The sequence below is a fragment of the Zonotrichia albicollis genome, chromosome 5 (assembly GCF_047830755.1).
Source record: "Zonotrichia albicollis isolate bZonAlb1 chromosome 5, bZonAlb1.hap1, whole genome shotgun sequence".
Classification (NCBI taxonomy): Eukaryota; Metazoa; Chordata; class Aves; order Passeriformes; family Passerellidae; genus Zonotrichia; species Zonotrichia albicollis.
The window spans coordinates 34301687-34316705 of record NC_133823.1 but is presented as its reverse complement, the minus strand read 5'-3'; the positions used below and the strand labels follow the sequence as shown (position 1 = coordinate 34316705).

The 15019-nt window shown below is 37.0% G+C and overlaps 1 protein-coding gene across 3 annotated transcripts in view; it reads left to right on the top strand.

The window, feature by feature from the left end:
- Positions 1 to 1399: 1399 nt before the first annotated feature.
- GLRA3 (glycine receptor alpha 3) overlaps positions 1400 to 15019 on the top strand; it is an 83058-nt gene continuing 69438 nt past the window's right edge. Inside the window, exon 1 of one of the 3 annotated variants that reach the window (XR_012580456.1) lies at positions 1400 to 1890. Coding sequence is in view for 2 of the 3 variants with exons in the window: in XM_014264901.3 (XP_014120376.2) it covers positions 1772 to 1890 (119 nt within the window). In the remaining variant the exon portion in view is untranslated. The remainder of the gene's footprint in view (positions 1891 to 15019) is intronic. The other 2 variants (XM_014264901.3, XM_014264902.3) reach the window with 2 other exon arrangements.

Below are 15019 nucleotides of genomic sequence, written 5' to 3'. Positions count from 1 at the left end.
TGAAATTAAAAAAAAAAAAGACAATATACCTGCAGGTGGAACATGTGATTACTTTCAAGGTTTCTAATGAAATGCCTTCTTTCTAACTCACACCTATCTTTGGATATAAGGAATGCATAAAATCCCTGTTTCATATTTCTTTTCTTCATCTCCTCTACCTGATGACCTTATAATTGGGGTTTTTTCTGTGTTAAAAGTTTTTCTCTATTTCACTTTCTCTCTTTCAATCTTCCTTTTTCTGTAATGAATGTATTATACTTCCCTCAAATTTCAGTTTCTTTCTGTTTGCTTCATGTTCTTTATTTTGTTGAACCTTTGCCTTTTTCCACATCTGCTTCCATCTTTGGCCTTCAAGTTTTCTATGGCTTTTTAATAGTTTTAATAAGAGTCTGGCATGAGATAACCCTGTGGGCTGTGCATTTGTTGCAGCTGCACAAGTATTGGGGCTGCCATCTGACTGTTAGTGTTTCCTGTTTAGTGGCTACAGGAAAAAACAGCAGGCACATCATACTGAGGCAGTCGAGGAGAGGGTGAGAGGCCCAGTCAGATGCTGTTCAGAAATGCAGAGCTGTGTCCTGAACTGGTCCTCCCAGATTTCTCTTTCCACTGGGTCTCTCTGGCATGACGTGGCTGTTTAAAGGACATTGTCTTTTAGATTCACAGACCAGCCCTACTTTACAATCTCATACATATTCTCCCCTTCTGCCTTTCTCCAGGTGTAGTCCTTCATGACAAATCCTTCATATTACTTTCTTGACAAACCATACAGATTACTAAAAGAATTTCTCAAACAATATTTCTCAGTATCAACTCATAAAACCTTCCCCTTGCTAAGGAAAGCTGAACCTGGTTTGCCTGAAATGTTTGGTTTCTCAGACAATAAATGTAATCATGTCACTTCGCTACTGCCACCTGTACTCATAACATGGTTCTCTGTCCCCCCTGTTCTCATTAATAACTTTCTGGTTTCCCTATTAAGATGTTCTTTCCCATAATCCCTTCCACTCTCCTTCCCAGTCAAACTTTCAGACTCTTTGGGTTTCCCTATTAGCCCACCCTATAGTTCTAGATCTTCTCTCTTTTCTGAAAAGTCAAATAGAACAGGATATACTTTTTCTGTGTCAATCAGCGCTGTATTTTAAAAGAGGCTGAAATACAGAGATGGGTTTTTCACACCCCCTCAGCCATTTCCTAAGTAAAATCCTACCCCCAGACCTACAGGCAAAGCAGAGGCGCCCCTCTTTGCCCAGTCTTTTCCGAAACCTTTTCCGAAACCCGAGGTTCAGTGAGTTCACCCGGCCTGTCTGACGGCAGCTACCCCGTGTAGGCATCGACTCGGCGGCTCGGTCCCCGCGGCAGGGACGGCGCTGGGGCAGGAGTCGTTCTGAGCCCCGCCAGCCCCGGCGGAGCGTCCCCTGAGCCCAGTCCCGCCCCGCGCCCCCGCGCCGGCCGCGCTCTCGGGGGCGGCCTCAGCCGGCCCGGCCCAGCCTCCCGCCCGCCCCGCCGCCTGCCGCGCCGCGCCCCGTGCCCGGGATGCGTCCGGCGGCCGAGAGCCGGCTGCTGCCAGGAGCCGGGGGCAGCCAGGCGGGCACGGGGGCTCCCGCCGCCCCGGCGGCTGGGATCAGCTCCCGCTGGGCTGCGATGCGCAGCGGCGGGGCGGGCGCGGCGGGGCCCAGCGGGAGGGCGCCCCGGCGCTGAGGCGGGCGGCGGGCGAGGAGCGGCCGGAGCTCTCCAGGGTGCTGGGCTGCTGCCCGCCCGCGGAGCCCCTCCGATGCCTCCGACACCGCCGCTCCCGGGCTCCGCCGCCTCTGCGAGCAGCATGGCTCGGATTCGGTACCTCCGCGCCGCTGTCTCGGGGTTTTATCTGTGGGAAGCTGCGGTCCTGCTCAGGTGAGTTGCTTTCTTTGGGGACCTAGAGGTGTCCCCCTTCCCGGGTGTCGGGCAGCTGAAGTGCCTGGGACGGGTGCGGACAGCATCCGCAGTCACCGCCTTTCCTCCCCACGAACGCCCGGCTGCCTTCGGCAGCCAGGCTGTGGGCACAGAAACTAAATGCGTGAGCTCCACGCTTCCTGAACGGCTTCATAACACTGCACTGTCCCGAATCCCATTTTGAATTTTACTAGCAGGAGGTTGTGTACTTCCTTCACTTGCTCGCAGATAGTTTCCCTCTAAGATCTGTGAATTTTATAATTGCTTTTAGCAGGAATTGTAACATCAACAATATTGAAAATTCCTAAGGTGCAAAGTGTCTATATGTAAAAGTTACGGAAGATGATCTCAGTTGGGAATATAGAGACTTCTTTATTACTGTCAGTTCTTTTCAGCAAAATGAAAATCACAGATTGCCTAAGGTCAGAAGTCTTGTGCAGAAACACTAGCTGAGTGTTTCTGAGAGGATATGGTCTACAGAAGTTCCCTTAAGAGGGAAAGCATTTGCTGTGCTACTGACAGTCTACGATTTGTATTATGAAAGATGGCAACATATCCATAAATTATGACCTGAGTAGAAGACTGAGGTTCGTACGGCTTTCTCAGCCCAGCACACTCTTTTTAGGTAATATGATGTTACTGTATCAATGTAAGCTTTCTTTTAATACATAGCTCTGGAAGTGTGGTGATACCAGGCTAAAATGAACGTAGAAAGTTCATTTTAGAACTGGTATCACCACACTTCCAGAGAAAGAGACTTCAATGTCTTTTATTCACTGCTGATGCAGTTAGTCATGCTTGTTATCAACAAACATTCTAGCCCTGTATCACAATAAACAAACTATGGCATATAACATGACAGTGCCAGACTATTTTAAGAATCACATTGTTATTTAACAGACAAAAATCGAAACTTAAATTTGAAAAGAGAGTTTGGGGATTATACATGTAAGGGATTTCTAACCATGAAGTTAAGCCAGCAGCATGTATTCCCTACAATGATGGCACACTTCACAAGTGCTCACAGGTATATAGCAAATCTTTCCATTTTGAAGTTAATTTAATGTCAACATAAGTAACATAAATATTTCATAATGCAATTTTATTGTAATTGTGCCAAAAGAAAGAGATTTTAAGAAACTTGATCACATGGTATGAGATTGATACTGTGAGGAAAGAGTCAATGCATGTATATTACACTTTAAATCTTGCAGTGAGTATTTAATGTTCAGTGTAGGTGACCAAACACTTGCGTAGTGTATGCAATAAAAGCAGTACTATGCTATTTTTATTCTATTTCAATGTACTCATGGAACTTATTTCTCCTCTGCATATCATTCCATGCAAATGGTTGAATTGTTCATCCTTTATTTTAACAACGTAAAAACATTTATTCCAAAGGGGAAAAAAGCTATAAAGTCAGTTATGAAAGTCATAGAGGTATTTTTCATCACATAAATCTGTACCAATACTGAATTGTTTCCAAACATATGCAGATATCTTATGTAGCATAAATTCAAACTATTCTCTTCAACATTCGGATAACTGTGGTATTGTAATAACATTTTGCTTATAAATAGTCACTTTATGATAATGAACATGGTTACTGTGCACATGGACTATATAGTTGGAGAAAGAGTTCAGAAAGCTGCTCAAAGTCCATGTTTATCTTCCATATCAATCTCCAGATAGAGACTGCTGGTGACTTTAGGTCTAGAAATAATACATGGGAAATCTGAGCCAGTTCAAAACACATAGGAGTCTTCTCCAAACTTTGAAAATGGAAAAAAAAAGTGAAAAAAAAAAGTAAAATGTGAAAATATGTAAAATTCTCAGCTTTGCTTTCCTAGAGCCATTAATTCTATTTATTTTCCAACTTAAGCCTTGTGAAATGATTCCCATTGGAGCAAAGGGAGCAGGGAATAGTAGAATGCTGCTCCTACTCTCTGTTAGACACAGACTCCAGCCTTAGAACCTGTATAACACTTGATGGGAAGGTGGGTGTGCTATGGATTTCTAGGAACAGTCAAAGAGGTTTATTTACTCACACACTTTGGAAGAAATGATGTTATCTTCTTTTACATTGTGCAACTTTGAAACTTTTCTGCTCTTCATTAGGAAACTAAAGGCTGTGTGAGAAAACTGAATGAAACTAACAAGAAAAGCCTTCATTACTTGTCCAACAGCCCTGAGGCTATTTAATGTTTAAATTGCATGCCTGTGAAGATAAGAAGAAAAGATGGTTTTCAGTGTAAATTTGGACTGGCTATTTTAATGAGCAAAGTCTCAAGATGCATGCTTAACAAGAAGAAACTTCACCTGATTTATTTTTTTTTTAATAACTCATTCTTCATTCCACATCAAAAGATACTTCAAATTGCAATGACTGAAACAAGATGTATATTGGTCATTATTTGGTCTAATTATTTGGTCTCTGAAAGATGTAGGAAAAAAATTAAAAGAGCAATGAAGGTGGGAAAGGGTCTAGAGAGCAAGTCTTGTGAGGAACATCTGAGAGAGTGGGGTTATTTAATCTGGAGAAAAGGAGACTCAGGGGGGACCTTATTGCTTTCCACAACTCCCAGAAAGGAGGGTGCAGCCAGGTAGGGATCAGCCCGTTCCCCCAGGCAACAACTGACAGGACAGGGGGAAATGGCCTCAAGCTGTGCCAGGGAAGATCCACACTGGATATCAGGAAGAATTTGTTCTTGGAGAGAGTGTTCAAGCACTGGAATGGGCTGCCCAGGTGGGTGGTGGAGCCACCATCCCTGTAGGTGCTCAAGAAATGACTAGATGTGGCACTTAGAGCTGTGGTTAGGTTGAGAAGGTGGTGTTCAGTCAAAGGCTGTACTTCGTGATCTTGAGTTCTTTTCCAACCTTAACGATTTCATGATTATCCATAGTCTTTCATAGTCCTGTGCATGTTTGTGCTGTTGTATCATACAGTACAAACATGTATGATACAGTACAATACAGTACATACACACACATATTGGTAATGTATTAATATATTTTAAACCTGAAAAACAATGGTTAAAGCACATTCATGTGCTTTAACACAATGGTTAAAGCACTCTTCTTTATGCAATATATTTGAGGATAGAGAGAAAATCTATTATCAGACCCAAAAAAACTCTTACTTATTAATATTGCTGCCAGTCTGAGCCTGAGTGTGATACTAAGAGGGTCCGGGTGTAAAAAAGAGGCAAAATCTAGGGAAAATAATGTAATATAGCCTTGAAATAATTGCAGTTTACTACCAAAGAAAGAAAAAAATTCTGAGATATAGTTTGAAGTTATAATAATGTCTAAGACTGAGTATTCTCCTCAGTTTTCAATAAAGTAATAGTGTTAACAAAAATTCCTCTGGATTTGCCTGAATTCCAAAAGGTCATGATGAAAGCAAGATCATATTTGTAGAGTAAATGCAAAGATCAGATTTGTGAGTCAAAAAGCTCAGGAACTTTCATGGACACCAGCACTGACCTATTAGAGCTATGCTGTCGGGGACTTGAAGGTATTTGCTTTTTTTTTGGAGGATGTAATGTATCTATTTTATATGTAGACCTGTGTATGAGGAAAGAACAGGATGAAAAGGTAGATTGCATTGGGGAAATGCAAAATAGATTCTCCCTATGTGGTATTTCTTTATTTATCTACATTAGCATAGATTAGGAATCATGTTACAATTAGACTCTTGCCTCTTTCCTTGTTCTTTTCAGTACTCCATTCAACTTACATTAAAGAAAACAGTATCATAGACACAGATAATTGCTCTTAAAAAACAGATTTTTGTGGGAAAAAACCTCCATGCAACCTAACTTTGGGGCATATCTGAGTTTAAGGTTAACTGATTTTGAAATTGTTCTTGCATTGAAATGCTCTTGCAAATTGATTTCAGGTGAATAGTTTTAAGAGGCAGAAGTCATTATCCTTTAGGCCAGTATTAGTTCCTTCAAATAATGAAAAAGAAAAAATACAACAGCTAAAAACTATTAATTCTGACATAGCATCACAAACATCTTTGAAAATTAAGATTTTCAGGTGCTTTAATGAAGCTTCAATAGCTTATTAATATGTTAATAATTAGACCTACAATGCTACTCAAGAAATAAAAGTGTCCAAATCAAGATGTGAATAAAAGTTTGTAAAAGAAAATCTACTAAAGCAAGATGACAGCACTGAGGCACAATGCCTTTCCTTGGCAGCCCAGACTTAATATGAAAGTTAGTTTCTGTGAAATAAATCAGGTGACAGACTCCAGGTCCCATGAAAAGCACTTAGCACATCTCAGGGAGTAGCAAAGGAAGGGTAGACGAGCTGGGAGCTCAGACTTACAGCAACGCAGGAAGGAACAGGATTCTGCCATAAAAGTTTGCAGTCCCACAGCACTTGAGCAGGAGAACAGTTCAACAGTTCAAATTGATGGGCAAAGGTGGTACTGAAGAGGTATGCCCAAGGTCAAAGCCAAAGGGTCAGGTCAGCAGGTCAGGCTCACGATGGAAATGATGAAGGTACGAGACTGGGTGAAAGCATGCTTGCATACTAGCTCGTGCAGAGACCACAGGAATCTCCCCAGCACTTCTGAGGGTGAGAAAAAAAGGAAAAGCAAACACAAGTCCTCAGAGAAGAGAGGTGAAGCCCTGCTGAGGGTTCTACAAAACAAACCTCTCTGTTTCAAAGCTGAGTTACCAGAGCTCACACTGACCGAGCCCAGTCCAATTCCTGTGATGAAGGATCCTTCCAAAATCTAGAAGAGCATCAGTACTGTTAGGGAAGCAATGCATTTTCCTAAACTCAGACAAAAGTGACAAAAAGGGGTTTTGTAACCCCTTATTTGAATATGTAATTCAAATGTTTTTGTATATCAGCTCTACCAATTTCTCTTCTATTTCATCCATACCACTGAAGACACTGAGATCCTTTTGTGCCAAACAGGTACAATTTTTCCTTTACATGAGTAAAAATTTGGTTAATGCTTTAGCTATCCATTCTTTATTTCTATAAAAATGTGATGATTTTTCTAAGTGCTTATCATCTTTATAATTTCAGGAAAGGATAATATATTTATATATTATGTATATATTTTTGTGTTTACAGTACTATAACCTTTAAGAAAATTAAATAATACAGAAATTTCAGTTAAAACCATGAATTTTTCAATTCTTACAGTGCTAGTGACATTTTCTTACTTTTCAACTTCTTTTAATTCATTCCTAGCCAACTGATGGTAACAACAACAGAAAGCAAGTAATATTGTGAGATAAATGCTGTGCTTCTGTATGATGATAAATGTAATGGCTCCTCTATAATATTAGTTTTTTCCAGGCATCCTAGAAATCATGACAATCAGAGAAAATAAAAATTTTTACAAGATTAGAGCTTCTTATTTTAACAGATTCAGAATACAGACTTCAAATGACCTTACTCAGTATTATGTAATAATACCTATAGGGAATTATTCCTGCAAATCAGCTTTTGTCAAGTAATGAATGATGAAGAGCCCTTTTCTGTGGTGTTGCTTCTTGTCCTCTTTACTGCTTTTCCGACTAAAGTTCATGATGTTTAGTGAAAGAATCAGTGAAGGAAGATAGGAAATAGAAGATATCACTTTTACTGATAAATAGGCATCATGAATAGGTCACGTAAAAGGCACCCTTTTGAGGATATCAACTACCAGCAAAAAGGGAACATCTCAGAGAGCAGGAAAATACACTGTAAAAACCTATGTTTAACAAGGATGAAGGACCAAAACCGAAGAATAAGAGCATTAGAAAGCAGAATAGTTTGCACTGTAAAGTCAAGAAAAAAGGATGAGAATCTTAAAGACTATACTTTTTTCCTAGCATAATCTGTTCTTTTTTATGGCTTTTGAGGCAATATTATCCTTTTTGCCTGTCCTTTCTGCCTTTAGATGGTATGGCAATTGAAGTTTAAGAAGTGACAATAAAAAGAAAGAATGAGAAAAAAAACATAGGTGGTATATATTTATATAAAAGAATTCATTTCATTATTACATTTCCAGTCAGATGTCTAATGAATTGCTCCAACACATTATTGAATACAACAGCAAACAGGGTAACAACACCCGATCTACACTTAACTGGACTTTTCACATAATGAACAGCATCACAAAGTCACAGAACCATAGAATCACAGATCACAGCATCACAGAATTAAGATGGAAAATACCTCTAAGATCATCACATCCTTTGAATGAACATCCCCATGTCAACTAGACCATGTCATTAAGTTCCACATCCAGTCTTTCATTAAACATCTGCAGGGACAGTGACTCCACACTCCAAATTTTTTATACAATTTTTCTATACCACATACCACCCTGTTACTTCTCTGGGCTTACCTCTGATTTACAAAATGAGTGGGGACAGCAGGGAGAGTCAGGGCTATTTCTAGGTAGGAACTTCCCTAAGGAAGATCAGTCCTCTTCAATATCATTATTACTGAAGTTTCTTTCTGGTGACACAAAATATTAGCAAAATGCAGTTTTCAAGGGAAACAGTTTAGGAACACAGAAAAGGTAGAAAATTTCAAGAATACTCTGGTCTGACATGATCATGGTCACTGATGGGGCATTGAAATAGCTGAGCTGCACAAGTAGTGGGGCTACTGACTAATACAAATCAATGGTTAGAGGAGAAAGAATGGCAGCAGGTTATCCCGAGGTTCTTCTGGTGAAATAATAGAGTAGAACACAGGACTACTAAATTTTCTCAAAAAGTTCCTTAGGCTCAGTTAATTGCTATTAACCTGCATGGGATATTCTTACAATTAAAACTAATTAGGAAAAGCATCATAAGCAAAATCAAAAAAGGTATAAAATTTAAAAAAACAAACTATTTTTTCCCTCTAACAAAATTCAAGATGTAGTTACAACTACATCACCTACTGTCTTAATATTTTTCTCTTTTTTGCATTCTCTCTTTGATATAAGATAGATATATAAAAAATTTAATCTAAAAAAGGTATTGGCTTATGCTGCCCATCACAGCATTGCTCAAGGCTTCATATACTATGTACAGTTTACATTAAGGCTCCACTATGTCTAGAGTTCAAATTCCTTAGAAAAAACATTCCAAATACCTTCTCCCTTTCTGAATTTTGAAAGGTAAAACGTGAACCTAATGTAATCCTAGTATCTCTGAAGATCCACAAGTACCAGAACATGCAGTTTTACAGATGATTTTCTATAAAATTGGCTGTTAACAATTTTGTATGATTTTTACCAACACTTAACTTTAATTAATTTTAATTTCACAAGTAACCACTCAGCAGCAATACCTGGCTAATACAATTATACCAGCATGGTTCTCATAGGTTTCTTTTCTTTTCTTTTCTTTTCTTTTCTTTTCTTTTCTTTTCTTTTCTTTTCTTTTCTTTTCTTTTCTTTTCTTTTCTTTTCTTTTCTTTTCTTTTCTTTTCTTTTCTTTTCTTTTCTTTTCTTTTCTTTCTCTTTAAAACTATTATGATGTTACATCTTAGTGGGAGACTGCAGTTAAGGACTATTTCAGGACTGAGTTTAGGTACTTTTTTGTGAAAAGTTGGTTTCTAATGTTCTGGCATAGAGTGGGACTCAATTTCTAAAAGGATCTTGAGTTTTTGTCCTGCTAAGTCTTGTAATTTCATAAAGGGTTCAAAACTGCACTGTCCTTTATGAGATTCAGAAATGCACAGGAGTCCATCCTCTGGGCTAGGTAGGCTAAGACATCTTCAGGGACCAAGTGAACTTGCAGGTGTGTGAGCAATATACGTGCTGAGTAGGAGTGCCCTACTAGATAAAATAAATGTCACCAAGCGGTAAATTGCTGGCAAAAATAGAATAAATACCTTGAAATCAATCATGAGTAAAGTGTTGACTTCGCACAGCGAAGTTGTGCCTAACTCCTGTGTTTGAGAGTAAAGGTCCATTCTGTGCCTAAGTACCTACATAGAACTTTTGGGAAGGGATGTGCATCTGTGGGATGTTTTTCCTGATGCTGTTGGGTCAGATCCATTGCCTCTGATTCATCAGTATTAGAACTAAATTCAAAGTGGCCAGATTTCAGCATCATATCTGGAATATATCACCCAAAAGACTTTTTTTTAAAATCCATAGTGGATTTATTCCACAGTGCTTTATTCCGCTAGAAGAATTCTTTGTGGATTGTTTCTTTTCTTTCCTTTTTTATTTTTTTTAAGAAGCAGATTTATCAGAGTTTGCTTAAACTCTTAATTTGCAAGACTTAAAGTAGAATAAAATATCTTGTCACTTCCCTCAGTTCTTGTGCACTAAGAACTGATAGTCAAATGTTTTGAGCATAGTATTGCAAGTTTTTACCACACAAAATGATTATGACACATCCCCACTTGAGACAGTAATATGTGATTACAAAAAGTACAATATAGTGGGGAACTGGAATAAAAAATACTATTTGGAAGTTTCTCCATATATGTGTTAAAATTTTACCTTTTATCTTCAAAACTTATACCCAAATTCTAACACTCTGCAAATGAGCTCTCAGAATATCCCTTTCTCTTTACCTCTTTCTGTTGTTTCTCTACACATATCTTTGGATCCAAAATTTTCACCTGTGATCAAAATGTGAGCACTTGTTCAGATTCCCTAAATAATGGTTAACAGAATGCTCTTTTTCCTCCTTCTCCTCCTCCTTTGGGAGAAAATGGATCTTGCACATAATAAAGCCTTTAACACTGTTTGGGAAGGAGGCAGCATCCTCAATGCTTTTATAATGATCCAGGGAAGGGGAGAGGGGGCTCTGTCTGGACCCCTTGCTCATCTGGTGAAGGATTTGTGAGGGCAGTGGGGGATCAGCTCAGGTCACGACCCTTCCTTCCCTCAGATTATCTGGAAGTTTTTACACAAAGTTCCTAATACTGGGATGATAATTTAAGTGCTGCCATAATGAAGGCTAGAAACGCAAAGACTAAATATGTATCTGAGGGGAAGTTTGAACGCCACTTTCTGTGTGTGAAAGGGAATGAGTGTAGTGGACCAGGATAATTTTGGAGGAAGCATGAAAGGCTAGCAGCACTTTTTTTTTAACCTTCACATTATTTTCTCTGACTTATTCCGTAAGGAATATGCTTCAGTGCATGCATTAGGAATACTGGGTTCTGTCATTATGTGGCATGAATTCTGTCACTCTCATCATCACCCTGAAGCTCAACTCTGTTTTTGTTAAAGAAAGTCTTATACTGATTTATTGCGGTGTTGATCCTGGATAGAATTAATAGAAAGGAAAAAATTACTTAATCCACATATCTCCTGTAAATTAACACGGTTGGTTAAACATCACCATTCCTGTCTCACAAAAAATTCCAAAGCTCTGAAAATATTTTCTCACTTTTTAATGCATTAAAATAAGTCTAAGTTGCAGAAAGCAAGAAAAAAAATCTCCTAATTCTTTGAGGAAGATGTTCAGAGTCTTTGAAAATTAGAACCTGAGACTCCAACTTCAGTTTCCATTGACATTGGAAAACTGATTGTTACTGACAAAACAGAAAGGGCACTAAACAATACTCCATCCAAGGCTGTCAACATTTCATAAAGCTACATTGAAACATATATGTTTTCTTTAAACTCCATTTCATGAAAATAGTATTTTTTCAACTAGAAATATTTTGTCTTATTTGAAAATTCTAAATTATTAGTAAGAACACAGATCTACACTATAATTAGCTGAGTAGTCAGAATAAACAATTTCATGAGAAGTACTTTGGGAAAAAAATACTTTATATAGTGACTTTTCAGGCTATATTCAGCTCTTCTCTAACAGAACTTTTATCAAACTTATTTTAGAGAAAAAGTCAAATCTTCTAAACAGCCATCTCATATGTTCACTCAACATACAGGACTGATATAACCAGAGATTCCCCAAGGCAAACAGAATATTGTATCATTGAACTGTGGTTCAGTCTTTACAAATCTGGAGTTTAATTCAAAATCAATTTTTATCTAGTTTTGATAAACCTCAATTGTTTTATTCTAAGGTAAGATTTTCTGAGAAAATTTTTATGCATACAAAAAATTAAGAAGAAGCACAGCAAAGAACCCATTTTCAGTTTTGCTTAGGGTTTACAACCCATAAAAGTCAAATTTTAAAACAAAATATAAAAAAAGGATCAGAATACATATGACATTCTAATTGGCCATTAATTATGATTGCAAGAAAGATGTCTCTTCTGCAGATGTACACTTCAGTGAATACTGTTCTGGTTATATTGTTAAGAGTAGAGCGACCTAATTAATGCAAAGCTGATGGGGCACTTCCATAACAGTAAAAAATCCATTAGAGAAACTCAGTGATAAACATTTCTACAATTTAAAGGACATTCTGAAATGTATTCTAAATACAGAATCAACAAAGCAGCTATACTCTGTAGAATTTTGTTTGCAGAATTCACAGGTTCTTCCTAGATCTAGGAAGAATTGCCTTGAGAAACAGCAGCTTACAGTCAGAAGTCTCACTTGCATTAATTTTCCTTTCAGCCTTATGTTGCCTCATTGCCACCAGCTGCATTAGCATCCATTATGGTGGTGAAAGACACCAGTCAGGGGCTGTGCAAGGTCACTTGGTTAGGGGAATCATGCCTTAACCATGACAATAAATGTAATTATTCAACTCTGACAGCTTTTATAGATGAATATCTGGTGTAATAACAGAATATTCAAGAAATTATTTTACTTGGTCATTTTGCAATCTATCCATTATGCATACAACTTCTCTGCATTATTTATTGAATACACAAATTACTCTTTATAGTGAGATAATAATGCAAGCTCAGACTTTTAGAAATAAGTGGTCTACAGATTACGTAATATTTTTTAAAATATTCTATTCCTTTTAGCCAAGTACAATCTATCAAAAAAACCCAAACCAAACCAAACCAAAACAAAGTTAACTGAATTTGAAGAAGATCTAACTATTTTTAATCAACAAATAAAGTTGTCAAAACCTAAACCCATTCTTTAGGTCCTTGGAAGAGTGAGAGATTTGTCAGAATTTGAATATTTGAAATATTCTCTGCTCCTCTTTGAGTTAGCTTTTTTCTCCCCCAAAAGTAGGCTGAATAAAATAAAAAATGGCAAGAAGCTAAGACCTGAGTTTAGATCATTTATAAAAATAAAAGAGGCTAAAAAGGCTAAAAGGCTAAAAGAATATTAAATAAGTTCTTCTGGGAAAACAATGAAAAATATTCAGAACAGAATCCTAATTTATAAAATATTTTAATTCAAATGTTGCATTGCTGAAACTGGCAACAATAAAATTGTCTTATAAAACAAGGCAAAATTACAGAGACAACCTGCAGTTTGTTTTATTCATATTTTAATGAAGATAGAAAGCCTTGCCTGTAAAATTATGAAGAATGCTGATAAATTAGTTTTCTTCTTTTACCCTAAGAGATTATTTTTCCTAAGGAAAGTCTAAAGCATTGTGCTTATATATAAGAACTAAGTCACAAACAAAAAAATTATATAAATCTAACTTTATCTAGACTATAATATACTTGAATGATGGTCATGACAGAGCAACTTATTCAGAAGACTTTAAATCATGTTATTCTGTTTCTTTTCTCTCTGTTAAGATGAGCTGAAACATTCCACATCAATCTAAAGTTTTTTAAAACTATAGTCCATGATTTATGTACTTCATGTTAACGTGTTAAACGTGTTTACTTCAACAAGCTGTTTTACTTCCATCACAAACATGACTAGAGGAAGATTGTAGAACTGTATTAATAAATGCAAAAAAATATGGCACCTTAAAGGTATCAGGAACATGAAAAAATGAATGTAACTATTGCCTAAGCTACAGGAGCACGAAAATTTAATGTTAATTCTGTAGCTGAAACAGAAAAAAAATCAAATCTAAAAGAAAAATACTTTTCTAATAGTTGCATTGAAATTCAATCCCCTATATATTTAATGTAGCTTTTATTTATAGCCACTAAAAAAATAAAGAATAAATATTTAGTAAACTTAAAATAGAAAGGGTTTTTTTGTTGCACGTAAGTATTGTTACTTTGGCTGAAAATGTGTCCTGATGCAACTCTACTTATCTCCCCAGCTGTGAAAAATCAGTAGAAAATCTAAATTTTACACAAAATATTTTAAATTTTCTTGAGGGCTTTTCTTAGAAAATACCTTTTTTAAGTCTTGGTGATACAATGCTTCTGCTCCTCTTAGTTGATGACACTCTGGCAAACATGAGTTAAGAATTCTTTGTTCTGATAAAATTATCATTATCTAAAACATTGCAGGACATGAAAATCTGCATTTTCTTTGCACAAGAAACTGTCAATTTTATGACCTACAACAAGTAAAAGAGATTGCATCTTTAATTAGCAAGAAACACATTATTGTCAGTTTTAGCAGAAGTACAATGAAATGCACTTGCAATCTCAGTCTTTGTTAACACGTTGCAAATTTAATTCTTTTTCTGTCATTTACTATCATTGGCTTTATTATATGCCACCCTCTTCCTCTATTCTTTCACCATAGGAAACTTTTTTTGTCCCCCAGAATTAAATTAATTTATTCACCAATAAATCATTATTCAAATAGAATTATTTTCATAATGGAATACAAAGGAGTTGGAAGAAAATTATCTCCTTGTATTAACCTTGGATGGTAGATAGTAACATTGTCTAATTCAGGCATCTGAACTAAGAGTTCAGTTTCCCTATGTTCACAATACAGATAATGTAAAGAGCTTGTCTTCCAAGGATAATTCAGAGAAGGAGATGAATTTTGTATTTTGTTTTGTTTCTCAGAAGAAAGTATCTCTGTGTGAGCTAGAATGGAGCAGCAGTGACAGATTATTTACTATGTCACTTTCAGCACTTTCAGTACAGGGGGTCCATGCAGCTGTGACCCCCTGACATAGCTCCTGGCCTTCCAGAATGGCCCTGGATTTTCATAAATAAATATTGCTGATGAATGGCCTCCAATCAGAAAAGTCTGTTTGTCTTGTATTTTTTATGAAGCATTTTAATTTATTTAAATTTAAAAAATAATTGCTTAAAAATTTTTATCCTGTCTTCTGAACTCCCACACCACAATATTTGC